The following is a 21,439-nucleotide window of genomic DNA, read 5'->3' on the forward strand; positions in this document are numbered from 1 at the left end:
TCCTCAAGACCATCAATAAAGTTCTGTCTGTCTGTCTGTCTGTCTGTCTGTCTGTCTGTCTGTCTGTCTGTCTGCCTGTCCGTCTGTCCGTCCGTCCGACTTCCCACTGCGCCCTCTAGCGTCATCCAGTGGAGCCATCGCAACGTCCACGCATTGCATGGGTTTCATTCCATCGAGCATCGGATAAATGCGAAGGACGCTTTTTTTGCCATTGTACAGTGACACAGCGGCACATACCCAGTGCCACATGTCCATTGACCCAAGTTGGTGCCATGGTTGGTTTCTAACCCTGTTTGTTCGGGACAGCAGCTGAATGCGATACCAATCGTCCACCAAGCGCGTCGTATGAGCAGTTCATGAAGCTTTCTGACTTTCTGGAATGTTTGAAAAATGACCGTGTCTTGATCGGAGGTGACTTTAACCTACCGGAAATTGACTGATCATGTGCAGTTTTCAGGAATTCTGTTCATGGTTGTTTGCACTCCTCGTTTTTTTGATCTAATGAACACTCATGCATTTGAACAATATGCCCTCAGTGTGTCGCGTAACGATAGCACTGGCCATGTCTTAGACTTAATGTTGTGTGATGGGTCTGGTCACTGCCTCGTTTACTAGATGCCTGCCGCGTCGCTAGTTTTCCCATAGACCTCAGACTCTACCTAGGCGGCGCTGCGGAAAAACCCGTCACCAGCGCTCCCATCGCAGCCATGGCGCGGAGTAGTTCAAGAAGAGCTGTCTGCAAGCAAAGGTGCATATGCCACAATGGATCCTCCTCTTTCGTTTGTGTTGAGGCACGGTTTCCTAAAAATCAAGGACCTGGAAAGCTTCTTCCACCCATCCACGCTTCGGAAAGGAAGCTCAGCAGGGCGAAGTACGCGTACAATATCAAATAAATATCAGGTGTTATTTCGGCGTGCTGCTACTCGCAAATACAGAGAGCATCAGGTTTGTCTATAGGCATATCAGCCTAAAAATCTAAGCATTTCAAATTGGTTCATATTGAATATGTCCTGAAGACATGACTTAAGTATCTCCTATATTTAAATGTATTTTATCGTAATGTTCTTTCTCGCAATTAGTTACAGAGTACATCCTTCCATAGCCTTTTTCAGGGCAGCAAACAGAAAACGTTTTCCAATGCAGCAAACAGCGTGCAAACATAACGAAAGTAAGCTTCCTGCGATGCCTGCGCGCCGTATCTTTCTGTCTAGCGGGAACTACAGCGTCGCTCAGACCTTTGAACGTTTAGCAGACGCTTCAAGCAACATACGCGCACAAGTAAATGTAAATAAACGTGACATTTTTTTTACACACGTGCGTTACTTCGCAATTACTCATCTAGTGCTTGTACAGCAACTTTATTGCTCACATTTGAAAAACGCAGTCGAGCAAGCTCCGCACATTGCGAAACGTGCTTGTTGTATCGGCGCATGGCATACAAAATACTGAAACTAGAAAGGAGCTCGCGATACAACGATGCTCTAGAACAGGATTTTGATTTTGTAAATGAGCCATAATGCCTGGTATGCAAAAAAGAAGTGAGGCGTGCAGACAGGACACAAGAGTAGACAGAGAGAGAGAGAGAGAGAGAGAGAGAGAAAACTTTATTTGGTTCCTTCAAGTATTTAGCGTCCCGAGGTCTCCGTCGTCTTCTTGGGCGCCGGCGACTTGGAGCCTCTTCCGGCAAGGGTGGGCCCCTATTCCAGGGCTCCACTGAGCCTAGCTACCTCACTAGCGTGCTGCACTAAGGAAGTGGACAACACGAACGCCGAAAATGTTTGGTTAAGCTGGTCAGCCAAATCTCTCCGTTCACCTTGAGTTAAGCAAAGCCGGACGGAAAATATCGATGGCACATACGCAGGATGGTTCGCAACGTTTTCTGTGTTGCCAACGGAGTGGCGGCTGTGGATTCTTGAGTTTTCGCTTGGTTGCCACGGTCCTCCGTCAGGACTACGCAACACAATTACAGCAGAACAGCATCATCGCGCTTTCTCATGCGAGCCGCTGTGCTGTGGGGAATGCAGTAATTTGATTACCCAACATATTGAACGGGCCGGCCCGTATCCAGCGCTCTCGCCTTTCCCCTTCATACGATCGCGATGGAAATCCGTAAAACTGAACGATGTTATTCAGTCCTTCAGGTTCACGGCAATTTACAACACAAGAGAAGCGTCGATTACGGCGTTTCTTCGTAGCGCGCGGAGTTATTGGGGCTGCCGTCGTTGCCGCCGTCAGTCTGACTAGTGAGCCAGCAAGCGCTTTATGGCAGTTCGGCGGCGCGTCCGAGTAGCGGAGAAATTCATAGCTCTCTGTCTTGCTGTTTAATGCACAAAACGCTCGCAATATGGACCAAAATCTAATTAAATTGTTTCGCAGTCGCTAGCTGCATAGGCAACTTAGCAAGGGAGTCGGGCTTCGCACTACTCAATTACTACCTCTTCGCACCGGCAGGTGGCGCTACGCGTCTTGCAAAACTCCAGTTTGAAGCGGAGGCACAGAACACCCATACAAACTTAGAGAAGGGAAACTGTACCTTCCACAGTGCTACGGAAATAAGCGTAGCGGTGGCGTCGTGAACTAAAGTATGCGACCACAGGTGGCGCTGTACAACAGGAAACTGAAACGGGGTTTTGCACAGTTTGGCCGTTGGCTTTACCAGGTGTGCTGTTGCTTTACTGGGTTTCTGGCTGCTGCGCCTCGATCGTGCACCCGCCAGTTTAGTTGCTGTGTGGCAGACGTAGCGCCTACATATATATGTAGGCGCTACGTTTGCCACACAGCAACCAAACTGGCGGTAGCACGATCGAGGCGCAGCAGAATACATGTAGCGCTGAGTCATATCGAGTTGAGGCACACTCTGAACTGACTTTTAAGGGCATCCCGAGCGGGTTTTCGTTTATTACGCCGCCGTTACCCCGAGTTGTGCCGCCGCGCTCCAGCTGTTGCATTTCGTGTAGGGCTACTGACAGAATGCGGTTTCCAGGTGGCACGATGGCCTCGACTGGAATAAACGCACACGACACCAAAGATTGAGTAAGCCTGAAAATATTTTATTTGCATTTTACAAGTGCAACAAAGAGCACACGTCTACGCATCCACACAAACGCGGTTACATAGTCAAGAACATAGTCAAGAAATGGCTCATTAATAAGGGTAGAACAGGCGCATAAGAAAGAAGACCTAAGCTACAAAACATACGGTCGGCTGCTAAGTATAATAATTTCCCTCTCACCGCGTGTCACTTTTGTACAGCATCTTTACAGCACTACCAGGCCGGGTAGTTTGGCGGAAAGAACGCAACAGAACGCAACAAAGAACGCCGTCAGCTGCGTCTTCCTTAAGGGTGTCATAATTATCGTAATCTCCGCATCAACGTCGTGCAAGTCCGCAAACAGGCATGTGTATCTGAACCATATGTGCCAGCTTAATACATGTGTAGTAAAATTATGATAACCACTGCGTCTTATCAAACGTATTGGTTTTGCAAATGCGCATTACAGCTGACGGAACGACATACTGTAAGTGAAGCACAAGAGAACAAGGACAAAAGGAGGGTACAACACTTGAAGAAGAAATGAAGAATTAGTAGGCGTACAGCAAACAAGCGATGACGGAGAACACACAATGATGCATCGGGTGTTCTGCGACATCGGTTTGCGTACTTACGGTGTTATGGAGATCAACGGCATAAAAACGTACCTTCAAGCGTACTCCCTCAACCTCCGCCGCATTCATTATGATAATCAACGCCCAAAACAAAATGAGGCAGTATTTTTTGCCAAGAGTAGACCTCTTTACAGCAAGTCTATGTAATGACTCGCAGACGAAACCAGCATGCTTTCGAAAATGTTTTACCGCCGTAGTATTCGAACGCCAACGGCCAGGAAACACATCGATACCAATAGGCTGTCGGCTGTCGGTGGTTAATCAAGTACAAAAACCTTGACGCTATGACTAAAAACCAGCTTCAACAATCGAATTTAAAAAAAATCAGCTGCCTATTTGTCTGAGGTAACAAAACATCCTTAGACACCTCAATTGTTTATGTCAATGGTTTGGGTAAAGTAAAAAATCCGGCATGTTCAGCGCCCCTAGCAGAGAAAGCACAAATTAAAGTATTCGACCAAATTACAGTAGCTACACTTGCGCGCTTACGCTGAAAAGCGCCTCGATTGACTTTTCGCCCTCTGTGGCCATTTGTTGAACTTGAGAGTGTGCGGGGCCTGGCGGAGGTTCCTGTAGTTAAAAGTAGTCGTGGAGAGATGGCGCTCGCTGCTGACCCTACTTCCTGTTGCGGAGGAAGTGATGATTACTAGGCTGGCGAGCGCTCGACCAATGGCTTGACGAGGGACCGCCGGTCTTCCCTCCGGGATCGCAACAGACGCTGCTAAAATCTCGGAGGCAAAGAGACGTGATTCCAGTTTGGAGCAGCGGCCTCAAGTAGCGCTCGCAGCCGACCCAGGTAGAGAGGAAGAAAGAGGAGAGGGGCCGGAACCAGCTTTACAGCTCATGCGGCAGGCATCTTCTAAAGGAGGCATTGGTCTGGTATTGTATCAGACGTTCACACACTACCTGGATTGAGGGACCATAAGATTCTTATTGCTGACGTTAGTGTTAAAAATGTACCCGTGGTGAAGAAACCGCCTAGAAGTGTACTTGTATTGTAAGGGTGATTACTGTTTTATAAACCAGTCGTTAGATTCGTACTTGCCAACGCTTGACACATTAGCGGATGATTCGAACGTTGAACAGTTGTGGCAAAGCTTCAAAGAAAAAGTCTTCTATCTTCGACGTCACTAACCCAACGACGTCACTAACGCCCTCGTTCTGAAACCCAAGTACTCTCTACGTAGTCTCGTTTTTACAGATGCCCATTCAGGGGGTCACCGACTTGCAGAAGCCTTTAAGGACAGCGAAGGCCACTTTCTATCCTGCAACATGGTCGGTGACAGGTGAGTGCCTTTTAGCAGCGTTGCTCTCTATTGCACGGTCAGCAAAATATAGTGCGACCAAACAGTGAAATTTCTTTGTTGCATACATATAATGTTGGAAAGATTTCCTTTCGGCAATGGCATACCTTGCCTATTTAAGAAAGAGGAACCAATAGGAACTCCTTTTAAGGCACATAATGCACGCAGACAGCCTCAGGAATGCCTAGCCGTGCTTTCGCAGTAGTATCGTAGAACACCACACACCTCACAAAATTTGTTGACATCCTCAATGCCTGCCAAAATTCGTTATCCTCTTCAGGTGACAAAACAAGTGTTGCGTAAGGAAATTTCGTACAACAGGTCTAGAATTCAACCGAAATCAGAGCTTACTGATGTCCACACCGGAGTTTTGTTCCAGGCTTCGAGTGGCAGGTGTTGTGCCGTGTGCTGGGGAGATCGTACCAACGAGACGGGTTCAACCAGACGGACCGAAGCCCGTCACAGAGGGTGTAGCGTTCATAGCTGGAGCACGATATCACGGCTTCAATTCCCGTATGCGGCTCCCACGAGCAAATGGGGGCGTCGAATGCGAAAGTGCATTTCTGTTTTGAAGGCATGCTGAAGCAGCGCGCAGCGACGAGGTTAAGAAACCAACCAGAACAGGATTAGTATTGCCTTCTGCGGTTGTTTTCTAGTCCTTTCCTTTGGCATTGCTTCACTGTAGCTTCAAGATGAACCAACTCCCTCAGATCAAGTTGTTGCCGACGTTTTTGGATTGTGTGGGGAAGCGTGAAGCAGGGACAAGAGACGCAGAAAGAAAAACGAGGACAAGCGCTTTTTCTTGCGTTCCTTGTCCCTGCTTCGCGCTGTCCCACGCAATATAAGAATGGAAAACCAACTAGCCCAAACAATCGTCCTTTTATGTTGCCAACGGTGTGTCATTACATGTGCTGAAAAGGAGCAGAATAAAGCCAACTATGGAGAACCACACTACGTAATTATGTGGTTTTGAATCGTCGAGTAAAAAAACTTTAAGAGAGGGAAGAATCCTTCTATGATGGGTAAACAGGTCAAGTTAGAAAAGTGGGCTCTCAGCTTAATTTCACTGATTACGCTCTCTCAAGAGCAATCCGAGCGCCACCATTATTTTAACGATAGTTTCATTTCGTTATATCATGGCAGCAGCAGTTCTTCGACCCCAGTGTCACACAAGGGTGACGGCCAAATCGGTGCTACGGTTTGTGGAGGCTTCTTCGTGAAAGGATATTAGAGCTTGTCTGAAAGGTTGTAAAATAATTTATAGTCGCAAATTAGCGTTATAGTACCTCCAAATGACAGCAATAAAATATAGTAAAATAAATAAGGACACAACAATGGTTGCTTCGTGTACTGTCTGTCATTCCATAACTCTTATAGTACGCTGTCGCAGGCACTACGGCCCCATTTACCTCCAGTAATAAAACTATAGAAACTCGCGGCTGGAGACATCGCCTAAGCTCTCGTCTTCAATCATAAGGTTTTGCAGATTGTAAGGACCGTGTTTCTCCGTTGCCCTAAATGCATGATGTTAGGTCACGAATCACAAAGGGCTTATGCTGTTAATTATATTTGCTGTACGTAAAGCCATGCCTAAGGATTCATGTGCTAAGTGACAGTAAAGCTTTATACACGTTACACAAGGAATTCCAGCTTATTTTAACGTTGACAAAACCGCTGTATATATTTCGTTTTAGTACAGTGTACCGTGGCTATCCACCATTAGCCGCATTTTTGGAACACGGTAGTGATTCTTGATTCCTTCTGTTTCCGCAGGAAGCTTATTGACCAAGCCCTTTCATTTATTCCCAAACACGTGGTGGATCGTGTAAACAAGCACCAAATGGACGACGTAGTGCACCAGTGTACGCAGCGGCCGCGCAACGTTGAAGGCTCCTATTTCGCTAAACTTTTGGACAAGAAATTTCAAGGAATCCTAGCATTTCCAGGTAATTATAGTAAGACCGTGTTAGCAGTGGTGTTTTCATTCTACAGAAATACCGTGGCTGGCGTTGGCTTTCGATTTATTAGTGTGGATCAGCGTGCAAGGGGAGACAAGGACGATCAGTTAAAGGAGGTGATCGGATAATCATGAGCGGGACTAACGTTTTCATTTGTCAGGAAGCTTAGGGGGAAGAGCCTGCGTCGTTGGGCGAATGGGAAGACTGCGTGCTTTTATTATGCTTGGATCTAAAGTATCGTCCGATCAGTGGCTCCTCACTGTGTTATACAATATCAGTAACTACACGCAGCAAAAATTGCCTCGATTTCAATTTTCAAGAGTTTTGTTATAGCATAACAACGGAAAGCAAAGAAGAGAACTGCAGCCTGAGTATCTGCGAAAATGATGAAATTATGAGTAAATCCACTGCCTCAGCCCGGTAGAGTTGATAATACGTCTAGAAATACTGTTTTCCATGGGCAAGATCTGTGCACTTAACCCGACGCTTACGGTAGGTGATATTATTAGAATATAGGCAGAATGTTAGATTTCGGTTGGTTTGCACTAGTTATTAGTGTTCTCATAGTTTACAAAAAATTCACCGACGATTACGACATTCCCTAATGCGAAATTTGAGCGCAGCTCTATACGTGTTTTCATTTCGCGATATATTGAGGCAAATAATTTCACAGAGACATGTAGCAGAGTCGGAAATCGTTGAAAATCTAATCTACGGATCAAGCTCGTTGGCTTTTATACATGACTCGTCGAAGGTTCTAGCGTAATCGCAGGTGCCGTGTGGCTTCCAGTGAGTACTACACCATTTGTGTCACAGATATACAATCAGATTACAATATAATCTCAAACCACGACATTCGACACAAGGGCGAAAGAGACCGAACCAAGCACACCAAACAAACGCGACCGAGAGCTGACGCGAGCAGAGCACAGTACGAAACGAGCGGTGCGGCTGAGGTCAGATATGAGTACGCATCAAGCGCTCGGGCTGGTCTGCATGGTAACAGCTTCGCGCGTGCACGCCACTGAAGGGGCTGCTCTGATTGGTCTCCGCTGTTCGCGACTCGCATCTTTCATCCTCCGCTACGCTCGTTCGCTCGGTTACACCACCAGCGCCATCTGCGCTCACGACGCAGACTCTTGAGGCAGAAACGGGCGCCTAAAAGCTGCACTCTGACAACGTAGTTATTGCTGGTTGCTGCTCTTTTTTGGTTGTTCCTTTTTTCCACCAGAAATAAAAATGAACAATTGAATCCTTCAAGGAAGGTCAGTTATGTAGTCTCGGAATGACAATGACATACACTACACTGCTATAGATTGAAGCTATATTGGCGCATTGTTAACCGGAGGAAAAAAGTTATGATATAGAGTAAATTCTTGATTCCAGATATTTATTTGATCTAGATTATATTTTTCTAAAATTTGTGCTGTCTTATGGGCTCGTCGTCTGTTGACTAAACGGAAGGCACAGTAAATAAATAAAATGACGGGAGAAACAAGAATGCAGTTAGTCGGACGCATTACATAATATCTGATTTATAAACTCACGAAATTAGGTGTTCATTCACAGTATTGGTCATTCACAGCGGTAGAAAGCTTTAATTGTACAAGCGAGTGTGACTTCATTGAACGACATTATGGCGACATTATTTAAAATAAAGAAATAGGATTTGTTTCCAGCGCAATACACGTAACAGAAGAAAAATAAATATCATGATTGTAATCGGGGGCTCTTCAGAAAGACGTGTCAGAAGGTGGGTAAGACTGACTCGTACATTTTGTAGCAGTAGCAATTTCTCTTTGAGGGCACCAAGACACAGCAGAACGTTTAATCTAAAATGGGAAGCAGAAGAATTGAAGCGTCGCCTGAGAGAAAAAGAACGTAATTATATTTGGCGTTCTCTCCTAGGAAATGGAAATCGTTCTGAAATGAAGGTGCTTTTTGGGCATAAGTGGGACCATAAAGCATACGCCAACAGGCACAACACAGAACAATATCACAACAGCACAAAGCTTATTTAGTTGCAGAGCGTAACTATTTCCTTGCATAGCCATAAAAATTGATCAATTTGATTGTGGCGACGTGCGACCACGTAGACCGTTAAAGTCTCACTTTAACTCGATCTCTTAGCGTAGTATTTTTTCATCTCCTTCGGAACGCTAGCCCGTGCCGGAGCGTGCCAGCCTCTCGTGCCTCGTGTAGACGCGAGCGTCTACGTCATCTCTCGTGCGACGCCGATGCTGCTGCTGCTACATGATCAACAGCTTTATTGATAGGCTCAAATAGAGAACTAAACAAAACGGCATCGTATGAAATGAATACTGCACTTCAAGTTTTGGTCACATTTGCTAATCTTCAGCTTATTCAGCTTACTAGAGAGTCTCCAAAAAGAAAATTTTTACAGGAAGTATTTTCTAAAGTGGCCTCCCGTGTTCCTTACGATTCCCGAATCAAGCAATGTGCTCTTCGGTCAACTCGGTTGTCCAATTTTCAAATTACACCAGTACTTAACGCACGGGAAGTTCTGTCGGGGTATCTAATTTCGCTCTGCGAAGTCTGCACTGCTTTAGCAATGCCTCAAACCTGGGCACGTACGCAGGAGTTCCCCATGTTCTGATATTAAATTTAAAGAATACAGAAAATATAGGCAACTGTTGGAGTTCTAGGTGCCATAACCATGATCTGATTACGATTCACGCCGTGGGGTTGTTTTGATGAGCTGTGTTTCTTTAACGTTCCGCGAACACACGATGCACAAGTCAAGCGCGGCCGAGAGCGCTGAACATGTGAACACGGTCTCAGCAACTAAACGCATAGCCACTACCTATCACGGCGGGTTCTCGAATGATGTCCAGTGCAACAGTATTCTTTCTTTCAGGAGGTCACTTGTACCTATCGGCGTTTTGACAGCGTATGTAGCACTCATTATGGAAAATCTTTTTCGTCAACGTAAATTTGGGCTCGAACGACCGCGGGCAACTCATTTATTACCGAGTTTCTGCAGACATTTAACTTGTAGTCTTTTCACTGGCTTTGAAGTACCACTAGGTGATGCTACTAATGAGTTATATCTAATGCAAAAATAAAACAAAGACGGCGTGCTACTGCCGTTCTTGCATGTGGCGAAACCGAGGTAATGTCTGTCTCAGAGTCTTGCGGAATTTCTGGCTTGGACAATATGCAAAATATTTAAGCTGTCGATGTATTTGGTCATGCGGGAGCGTAACAACGTTGAGAGTAAATTAAGCGCAAGTTGCTGTTTCATAAAAAGTACGAACAAGTCTTTTTAATGTGTAGTAAGGTATTCTTTCGCACAAATTTGGGAACGCTGCAACTCCACAGTTATTTTGCAGTGAATCTTCGCAAATGATCGCTGCTAAATAGTACCACAAATCATAAAAAAAAATTCGCTGGTCCTCACGCTCATGTCAGAATCAGCGTCGAGCGTACCTTTTTCTCTTAGCGCAATTACTAAACAAATGTTAAAGCAGCTATCGATAATGACGGAAATGTTCGAACAAAATAATGGAAATTATATTTAATTTTAGTCACTTCACTACGGCAGACTTGTATTTTCTGCTGCCAACTTCTTCACTTTCTGCTCGCTGTTGTGCACATGTTCAGTGGCACATGCCCTTTTAGGGCCATTGTCCAAGTATAGGCACCAGTGGCCCGTACCCATTTGCCCGTAACCAGTGCGACAAGTTGTCTATACGGGATTCGCGAGATATTTGAGAACCTAATCATGACTTCAAGATCAGGGAGTATATTTAAGTCATGAATCAAAATAATCGTTCTAAATATTTTGCATTCTTTTTATTACCCCCGTTTTCTAAGGCCATTGTATGAATCCCCCGCTGGCTTGAAATATTGACTGATTTAGAATTTGATAGCGGTAGCATACTTAGCTTATAAAGATATATAAAGTGTGGGCCCTGCTTCCACAATAGCAGCTTTTAGCGGCTTTTTAACGTTGTATGTGGCTAGTTAGTCTCCCTTTCCGTAGCACTGTTCATACGTATCAGCGTAGCAGGTTTATGCTGAGAACAAGGGGGACGCCACCTTGAGGATCACGCAGGCGCAAATGATGACAACCAGCCACTCCTGGGTCGAGCAGGCTTTGTGCGTACACCCAAATTCATTGCTTTGGAACGGCGCGTAATGGCATCACGTGCATGGTTGTTGATTCTGCCACTGCAGACTGGTCGGAAATAGTGATAATTGCGTTTTCAAGGTCTTCACTCTTCACGGCCTCCACCTGCTGCAAAAACTCAACCACCGGAATGCTGTCTGATTACTTGCAGGAGTTATTGCGCTTGCTCTCAGGTGATAACTGACCCCACTTCAAAAAGAAGGCACTTGGTGACATTCGAGAAGATGGCGGTCTCGAAGAAACTGTGCCTTGCGTGTAAGGCGACTAGGACAGGGTATGGCTTCAGCTCCGGCATTAAACTGGAAGATGGAACCTTATACGTGCTCTAGACAGGTAACAGACGGGTTGTTAAAGACGAAGTTAGGGGTTTAGACAGATGAAATGGGAATGTTGATATCTAGGGTAGTTCGAACCTTGTGTTCGAACTGCATCGGTCACCCGATACATCGGCCACTGATATTTACATCGGTTACACCCGATAAATGCATCGGCCACACGATATTTGGGCACACACCGAGTGACCCAATTCGTAACTTCTCGGCAAGACAGCATCCGCGAAATGGGGGAAAGAACCAAATACAACCTCACCTGAAAACTCACCTGAATCAGGTTAAAATCAGACTACCATCTTTACAATCTAATTGCCTGTAGGTTCCCTCTGTCTCGCATTAAGCTCTTCACTGTGCGTTTCTGATGTCCTAGTTCCGCTTAAAACACCGTTAAATCTTTTTTATTTGCCAGGATCATTCGTACGAAAGAAACATTTCGCAGAAAATAGGCCGCTACTATGGGCGCAAGCTGGCTCGGCGTGATATGCGTGACGAGGAGAGTGACTAACCTTAAGAGACGAGAAGAAAGGGGGTTAACCGAGGGGCCCGATTTTTATTAGACGTATCGCGAGAAGCCAACAAACGCTGACAGGTAGAGCACAATTGGTAGAGCATCGCACGCGAAATGCGAAGGTTGTGGGTTCGGTTCCCACCTGCGGCAAGTTGTTTTTTCATCCACTTTAATTTCAATGAACATTATCGTTTCTTCATTCCATTTATTAAGCACAAGTAATTTCCCCTATGTTTTCCTTGGTGTCAGCGTTTGTTGGCTTCGCGCGATATAAGCTTAAGAGGAAGCTTTACTCAGGGGGCTCCTCGCTAAACAGATGGGAACACCTCTTTCTCGTCGTGCAGTGCACCGAATTTGATGAGCTTTGTTGTATTTAAAAAAAAAGACAAAAAGATTAAATCATAAATGCGGTAAAATGATTTTTAGTTAAGTCCGTCTTTTGCTTTAGGAGCATTCTTAACAATCAGAAAATAAGAAAGCGAGGCCGGGATCAACTTTAAACGTTTTATTCAGCAACAAAAAAACAATATCACGATTGCGCAAACTGAACCAAACGTCACAACTAATGAAAAGCAAATTGATCTATTTTACATGTCTTTGTAATACACGACTGATTTGCGAGCAGAATGTTTGGACAACTCTTGTAGACACTGTAACAACTTCACGTGAGCAGTAATCTGATTTGTGGTGTTGAAATACTTTAAGAGATGCCATATGAGTTGCCATGAAACCAGTTGAATTTTATGAATCAAAGAGCCATTTTATCTTTCTTTCATCCTGAGCTTTGGATTTGTAAAATCTGTGCTTCAGTTTCGCTTAACGTTGCCGATGTGCGGCAATTTTTGTAAACCACTACAACCACTAAATTGAAATTTCACCAAGAGTAGGCACAAATATGGATTTTTTTTAAATCGAACACTTCTTGCTCAAGTTGGTTCAGCGGTTCTCTTGAGAGCATTTTTACGTTTTACAGGTGTTAAAATAAGAGCGTGTCCTAAAGTGAAACTTCCTCTAGCTCGATGTATTGGTTACGCGAACTTGGTATTGCGCTTTAAGGTATGTGAAAATTCCCCAGCGCAGGAACCAAGTGGTGTGGCGCTGGTAACGTGGCCAGAAACTACACAGATCTGGGAGAGGCCCCAGATGCAGACATATGCTGCCGTGACCACGACTTCGCTGCGGAGAGCATACCGCCCAACAAGTCAAGCCACGGATTGCAGAACCAGTATCTTTATACAATGTGAGCTCACTTTGTCATGCATTTGTGCTCTGGAATGTGACGATTACCGCAATCAAGCGGACGAGTTTGCATTTGCCAAGTAGTGAGCGTCTTCTTTCGTAAAGTACGTTGACCACACTGGATGCGACCCGTATGAGAGAGCAGGAAGACAGATAAAAAAATGAAAGGTTGGCAAATATGCCAGCGCCCTGTTGGCTACTCTACACGTGGGTGAGGGAAAAAGGGCAGGAAGTTAAACGGATGGAGAGTCAGTGTGTGCATACCCATGAATGAACTTTACGTCACACGTTTGAAACATATAAACGAACACAAAATAATCACGGACGAGGCAGGAGACAGGACGGGCGCGGAAATACAACTGATATTTAGAGGAACCATAAACAGCCCCTCCAATTTTTCTGAGCAGTACAGAGTGTCACAAAACTAACGTATCGAACACCCAAGTTTTGCTTTGTAATGGTTCGTTGAAATGCTTTTCATGCTTCAATGATTGCATCCGGTTCACCTTCACTGTTAACATGTTTTTCAACATGGTCGAATATCTATAATGACGGAACTGTTACAAAAACATTATTTCTGAGCCAATTCCCCGTATGCTTCCGCTTCATTGTTAATTTTGTACTTGTTTATCTTTGAAGTACCAGGCAAGTCGACCAATACCTCACATTGTTAAGATGCAGACGTTTAATCACAAGTGCTTCTATAGTCCAGTTGCCTTCAAGAAATGAATTTGCATTTAATGACCTTGTGCATATCAGAGTTCTTCGGTCAAGGTACCATTAGGTTTGTTTGCCATTGAGAATGGTGTGTTGCCTTAGAAGTTTAGACCAATGCTTTAAATAACATGACGGCGATTTCACAGTCCATCTCTGTCTCCCTGGTAGAGATTTAACGATGCCTCGGGCGGCAGATTAGTCAAGTATTCACCATGCCTTCTTTCAGAGAAACGTTTCAGTTGTCAGTGCCGTAATATTTTCTTAGAGGATCGATCAATTGATGGGGTTTGAGTAATAGAACTGAAGCTTAATTTCAGTGACATATGTTAGATGGGGGAGCACAGTAGCTTTTAGCGAAATGTTCACGCCTTATCTACTAATACTGGTGAGAACTCAACATTCATACATTAAATTTTGCATTACTTGGGACAGCGCCTACAATCTAATGACTGATTGAACATCGGAACGAATGTGTCCCGCATAGCTAAAAACGCTGAAATTTGCTTGTTTCATGGGTTAAAAATTATGTATCTGCTTAAACATGACGCAAAATTTGAAATACCCAATGGGAAAACATTGTGTACTTTGGTGCCATCAGAGGCCATGGACATGACACTTATGCGCAAACAATGGCTTAATACTCCCAGCCAGGACAACAATGAATTTTGTGCAGTGCTAGACGACATATCACACAGAATTTATTTATTGCAATATGACAGTAGGTGAATACATGATATTTTAGTCGAACCAAACAAGTTGACACATGAAGACAGCTTCAATTAGGGAGATTGCATAGTGTTGATTCCTTGCAAACACCTTTTACGAACTGATGCCGTCCTATGTCTACTCTACGCATTCCGAAACGTCAAATAACACTGACGTGGTCGTTTACCAGAAAAGCGCTTGTGTTCTTTTGTCGAACCCTTGAGTGCCAATAAATTGCAGTTTGCAACAACTCTTGCTGCATAGTTGGCATGTTTGCTTGTCCGCGATTTACGCCACATCATTCAGCTTGGGCTGATGTCATTAGACACACAATCACGTGCTAACCCGGTTTCTTTCATTACGGTGTTTCAAAAGCGGAGTGTTAGCAGTGAATTTAAATAAAGCGATTCAAAAATTTCTTTGTACAATCTTAATACAAAATACCATAAAGTTTTTTCAAAATTCTAATGTAGTGTTGAAAAAGGGACCGTAGTCTTAATAGAGGGAAAATCCGACATCCACCCGTTAATATCAATTGCTACAAAGAAAACACATACGGGTTCCTCAAAAGAAAAGCTTCACAGCTGAAGAAAAATTCGTCCTAGTCCGGGACTCGAACCCGGGACCACCCTTTTTCCGGGGCAGCCGCTCTACTATCTAAACTAACCAGGCGGCTAGCAGATGGCAAGGCGAAGTCGAATTCGTCTACAGCACGAGGCTAAGCCGAGAGTTTGACGTAATAGTTCTGCGGAAAGCCGCAAGGTTTTCACAACACAGTAGTCTGTGTTGTGAAAAAAATAATTCACACCCTGGTGTTCTAATGAAGCCGTATCTCTCCATTTACGCTTTGTCGTGTATGCAGCATTATGTCTAGGAACGTCAGCACCAGGAGTTGACACACCAATGCGCTATGATTTTAAATATGGGAAAACGAACCGTGAGGAGAACAAGCCGTAACACGAGAACCAAAGCTGGGCCGCAAACATGCAGGCATCAGAAAAACTTAGATCTCATTTATGGTAGAAGAAATCTAACTGCTTTATATATTGCTGCGGCACTTTTCTTGTTCCCTGAACATACCATTTAATTACATTTTTCTTTACATATGTGCAACCAGTACATTTCTTGTTTCAGATCCTCCGACACTATAAGAAACGTATTTGTTTTATATATTTCGTTGACAACCGAAAACTATTTGCAGCGATAATGTATTTCGTAGTAGCAAACAATCGCCCACTATTGGTAAAAGTTGACGAACCATTCAACAAAGTAGACCACATCGACCAGTTTTTGCGCTATGTGATTGAAACGCATTGAACCTGTAGCCTGTGCACAAATGGGAACAAGTAGATGCGAAATTTTGGAAATGAATGCCAATCGAATGAAAATTGCGCGGTTTTGTAGTCGAAAGTTTATATGCTCATAGATCGCAAGTTCTTAATTAAGAACGTTTGTATTTCAAGAGTGTGATAAGGTTTTGAACATTTGGTCCTCCCACAATACGCTATTTTGCGGAAGCGTTAGCACCAAATTTACGGGACGTTAACCTTGCTTTTACAGGACGAACTGCGACGCAGATAAACAGTTTTTCAACTGTCTCGCGAAAGCCACAAGTGTCACTGCTCTTTCTGTTGGTGTCACCTATTTTGACCTACTTAGGACAAAGTGCTACAAGTTTGGTCGTCCAACAAAATGTGTCGACAAAAATAGGTGAGATTGCCGCTACTCAAGGTATTGTGGCCACTCTTTCTAAACTGTTCCAGCTGTAGGGGTATGCTAACTGTAATCAAGTGCGCAGACATTTTTGTGACGATAGAGTTGTTAGCTGAGTTGGAGATTCACAACGCGAATTATTTGCAGACATTTGGAATATCACTATTTCGGTGAAGAGAAGGTAGTTCCATATCAAAAGGGGCGGTGGTAGGTGCAACAAAATGAATTCCCCACCTCCCCCCTTGTTTTTCTCTTTGGACTCGCTTGAGAAGTTGTACCACTTGAGCCTATCTTACCCGATGGCTTTCATCGCCTCCTCAATCAAGTGTTGCAATTGTGACCGATGAGACCGAAACTAATTGTGCCATGGACAAGCCCCACGGCATTGATACTAGAGTTAGGTTGATGGGCTTGCAGTCACAGCTAGCTTTATCTTGTCGCGGATACAGTTTTGTGATGATAGGTTCGTGTATGATTTTTCAGCCGAGTTGTGCTGTTGCCAGAGATAAGAGCAGATGTAACCTACAACTAAAAAAACACTTCATTTAAAAAGACTAACACGTGACACAAGATTTGAGCAGAAAACTTGCATAGCACTGACGGCGCATTTTATTGAAATTGCAATAGAAAAATATATAATCATATCCCCCATACCAGTCAACGTTTCTAATCGAGACAGTGCTAGCAGTGAGGACGTGTTAGGCTTCAACAGGTGCCCACAATTTCAGTTGAACAAACATGTTGGAATTTTAGGGAAGAGTAGACCAACCGGTTATCGTTTCTTGATGGCCTGAAAACTGTGCTCAGAGAGAACAAGATGGCGTTACTCAAAGATTTTTCCCCGTAGCGAAATTGCAGCCGCTGCCCGATGGCATAACGCATTGGCCTTGTAATTGTACTCTTCCATGCATTGAGCAATGGCCTAACAAGGATTATTTCGCGCACATCATCCCACCGACTTACCACGAGACCCCTCTTTTTGAATCAAACTTTGGCGATACTGTGGTATAAACATATCACGGAACAGACATATGTTTTTGTCAGATAGGAGACAAAGTGGCATTTGAAAACATCGCGCGCTGAGTATTACTCATGTAAAAAAAGAATGAACCTTTTATGAAAGCCTGCTCCTGAATTCCCAAACACTAAAGGATTTGCAAAGGGTGGATTTGCGGCTGTATGTGTCACGACCTTTCTATTGTTGTAGCAGCTTGTTGGATTTACTTTTTTTTCCTACCTGGAATATCACGTCCATATCGTCAAAACTGGTGGTGCTCATCTCACCATTACCCCTCTCTTTATAATTTTATTATGTTGGGGCTACGTTTCGCTCTGCATCAGCGAAATAATAGCAGCGAAAGGGTGTTTATTTCGCTGGTTTCTTAAGGCCATAGATAAGTCTACTGTGAATTATATGCTGCAGAAAGCAAACTATTGTCTGTGCAGGTCTGTTGATTACTGTCGAAATAAGAAATTGACAGAAACTGGATAATAACGTATGGCACCAGCTGTTTATCTACATGGAGTAATTTTTTTCGAAAATCAAAACGATCATGCAGCACAATTAGGTCTGCTCAGGAACATTACCTGTACCGGCAGACATGGTTTGCCATAAGCAAAAAAAAATGAATTGCTGAAAATTGACAATAACCACATAAACATTGTCAGCTTTATTCAGGGAATTTCTGCCTTTTTAAGAAATGCGTCTGGTAAGTGGTAAAGCAATGAATGTCGCCGGCTGCTTTTGAAGTAGCTGTTCGAAGGGAAATCATGAATAACAAGAAGCAGAAAACTGAATGTTACAATTCATATTGCAGGTTGGGAGCGCCAAAGCTGAAGGGACTGTGCAAGAAATTCAAGATAGACATAATGAACCTCAAGAAATGGCGTACTTACGACCCACCTAACTTTCTTGAGGCTTTCGTCAAGGCAAAAGAAAGCAAAAAGAACGCGGACGTGTTATGGACTTCTGAAGAATAAGATATGAGGAATGAAACATTGCCATTCTTGGAAACCTCTTATTTGCCATTCTTAGAAGCCCGGCAGCAGCAGCGAGCGCACTGACGCAGAGACGCAGCAAGAAGTGCTGCGTCTCGCATCAACTTAAACTAAGCCACAAAAAGACAGCGCACGACAGACTCTGTCCCCGCCATAGATTGTTCGAAGATACAGCGGCCCGGGTGGGCGCGCACAGCCACCCGGGCCGCCCGTAGTAAAACGTGCTTCCTTCCGTAGCGCCCCCTCCTCCCGTAGCCTTACGCGAGACGGAAGGCGGCATGCTTCCTCTCCGCTTCTCTCCCTTGCGAGTGCGAGATTGAACCGTTGTCACCGGCTCACCCTGGCATGTTTTTACTCGCACATACACCATACGGCAGACCGGGATGATATTATAGCTCTTGCACTTTATACGGAACCTCACGGCGACGGCTACCACAGATGGCAGAAATGCACGTACAATTCCTCTATAAATGCTATCGCAATAAAAAAAAATACGGTAGACTTGTGCAGTCATTCACAATGAGAACTCTATATTCAATGAAGCAATCTTATGGAGCTTCTGTATAAGTAATTTTATAGTTTCTGTATTAAACCCAAACACTTAAGAAGACATTTCCCACATATCCTACAGATGTAAAGACTGTGGCTTTAGTCCTACCAGGACACCGAAAAAACTTGCCTATAAATTTCCTGATCCTTTGAGCAATGTAATAGGGAATTTAATACAAACGCTGCTATTACTGACGCAATGAAGTTTTGTGCGGAGATCAGCCATAAAATTCCGCCCCCCTCCATTTGCACCAGATATAAACTACGAACGTGTCAGGCTCTTGCCTGTAAGGATAGCTGGGCAATATTTTATGTTTCCGTATAACACATGTATAATTATTTGGGGTGTGTTATAAGTAGTTAGCTGTAAAAGCCATTTTCAACCTACACACTTGTAAGGAAATAAGAGTGAGAGGGTCTGCTTAGACCACTATTTTAATGAACTTCTCGCACCTCAAGTCTCGGTCTTCGTCTTTCTTATCTTCACCGAGATTCCGTTTCAGGCACTTCCCACTCTCCGCGTGTGGGGCCTGTGTAGGGACATGTAGGGGCCGGTGAATCGGGACTTCAACCCGTTCAGTCCTTTGCGTACAAAGACTCATAGTAAGATTCGTTATAGCGCAACACAAGATACGGACAAAAGAAAGGTATAACATGGCCACTAACCAACTGGCCCAACTTGCCGTCTTGATGCGTACAAGGACTAAGTGCCCTGGTTTTATGTCTGGAATTTTATACCGATGTTTCGAGTCGTAGCATTTCTTCATTGACAGCTTGTACTGATGCTGTTGTTCTTCTGCTTTGGCCCGTTGCTGTAGAATTACCTTGCCCGCCAATCCCAGCAGATGATCCGACGGTAGCCTTGGTCTAGTTCCACAGGCAGCAAAATGAGGTGTGCACCCAAGGCCAACCGTGTAGGAGTGGTTGTGAGGCTGGACAGAAGCTTCCAGAGCGCATTTCCATCCGCCAGGAAAGTTTGGATATAATGTTATGTATGTATTCAAATCGAAGATCAATCGCTCGCCCAGAGCGTTACTCTCAGGATGGTATGGTGTAGTGAAGCGCCGGGTGATCACCTTTTCCTCGATCTGCCCAAGCTTTTGTCCTTTCGCTTCTGAATGCCGGACCTTGTCGGTGACAATGACTTTAGTATTCGTAAACATTTCCTGTGTAATAAGCGAAATTAATGACAGAGTTGGTGTCTTCGTTGCCTGGTTTCGCAGTTGCCATTCGTGTACATTGGTCAATAGCAACAAGAAAAGCTTGCGTCTTACGCACTCCTTCTCTTTTCTTTTTAAGCTCGGGAAACTGTAGGAGCAGGTGTGGTCTTTTCCTTTAGGCCTATATTTTGCTTTTCTCTCTTGGCAATCGTGGCAAGTCTTTACGTAATCGTGTACATCATGTTTTATATTGTTCCACGTGAACCGCAGCAGCTCTGTCATGTATGTCTTCCAAAAGCCGTCATGCCCTCCCGTGTCGGGGCAGTGGTGATAAAGCCTCGAAATCTTCTGGCGACTTGTTTCTGGTACCACGAACTTTCCATCCTTCAGTACAATCTATTCTGTGCGTTCTCAAATAGGTGCCCCCTCCCACCCACCCCCTACATGCTGATTTTCAGTTATTTCAGTCTCCGGAATGTGCAAACTTGATAAAACGGCTGCGTCGGGGAGCTTTCCAGGACGGTTAATGACGTTGAAGGCAAACTGTTGCATTTCGCTGACCGAACGAGCAATCCTTCACTTCGGTTGCGTAATATTGTCACAGCCCAGTAGGAGACGGGAAAGCCGGTGTCGAGGAGGTGTAAAAGCACTTTATCAGAGCAGTCAACGCGACGTCGTTGTCGTCACTGTTTTTCCACTCGCGCGCTACTTCAGCGTCGTTCTCATCGCCTGGCGCATACCCGCGGCGACCATATAGGATGTGGCATTTGCCCCCCCCCCCCTTGAAAAAAAAAAGGCATCGTCCCGATGCACCCACAGCCGACGGCTGTGCACAGATAGTGCAAAGTTGCGGTCATGAGGAAATGTATGGCTCCATACGAAGCGCATGCACAACCTCGGGCAGATGCCGCCGGCGTTTGGAGCAGTTATGGCTGTCGGGGGCAACTTCATAATTCACATCACTGATGCGGCGCAGAACTGTATACGGGCCAAAGTATCTTCGCAGGAGCTTCTCAGACAGCCCCCGCCGACGAATCGGAGTCCAGACCCACACCTGGTCACCGACGTTGTATGTGACGGGTCTGTGCCGAAGATTGTAGTGTCGGGCATCGTATTCCTGTAGTTCTTGGATTCGGAAACGCGCAAGCTGCCTGGCTTCCTCTGCGCGTTGCGTAAATTCCTCGGCCCCAGTCTCGTCGTCATCACACTCGTGTGGAACCATTGCGTCCATCATGGTTGTCACTTCCCGGCCGTAAACGAGGTTGAAAGGCGTCACGCGTGTTGTCTCTTGGCGCGCCGTGTTATACGCAAATGTAACTTATGGTAAAATCTCGTCCCAGTTCTTGCGGTCGACACCATATATATATATATATATATTTAATGCAGAAAGCAACAAATAGCGTTTTAGTGCAATAAAGAAACGTAAAACTAAAACCG

The 21,439-nt window shown here is 44.7% G+C and overlaps 1 protein-coding gene across 5 annotated transcripts in view; it reads left to right on the forward strand.

Annotated features, from left to right (window-relative positions):
- Positions 1-18,354, forward strand: part of LOC142586823 (phospholipase A2-like) — a 34,536-nt gene extending 16,182 nt beyond the window's left edge. For 2 of the 5 annotated variants that reach the window (XM_075697689.1, XM_075697690.1), the window contains exons 3-7: positions 4,868-4,952; positions 6,744-6,916; positions 13,002-13,161; positions 16,143-16,292; positions 18,113-18,354. In XM_075697689.1, coding sequence (XP_075553804.1) covers positions 4,868-4,952; positions 6,744-6,916; positions 13,002-13,161; positions 16,143-16,292; positions 18,113-18,275 — 731 coding nt within the window. In that variant the 3' untranslated portion in view covers positions 18,276-18,354. Of the gene's footprint in view, positions 1-4,853; positions 4,953-6,743; positions 6,917-13,001; positions 13,162-16,142; positions 16,293-18,112 lie in introns of all 5 variants that reach the window. The other 3 variants (XM_075697692.1, XM_075697688.1, XM_075697691.1) reach the window with 2 other exon arrangements.
- Positions 18,355-21,439: the final 3,085 nt, after the last annotated feature.

Source organism: Dermacentor variabilis, chromosome 7, assembly GCF_050947875.1.
Source record: "Dermacentor variabilis isolate Ectoservices chromosome 7, ASM5094787v1, whole genome shotgun sequence".
In the NCBI taxonomy this organism is placed as follows: domain Eukaryota; kingdom Metazoa; phylum Arthropoda; class Arachnida; order Ixodida; family Ixodidae; genus Dermacentor; species Dermacentor variabilis.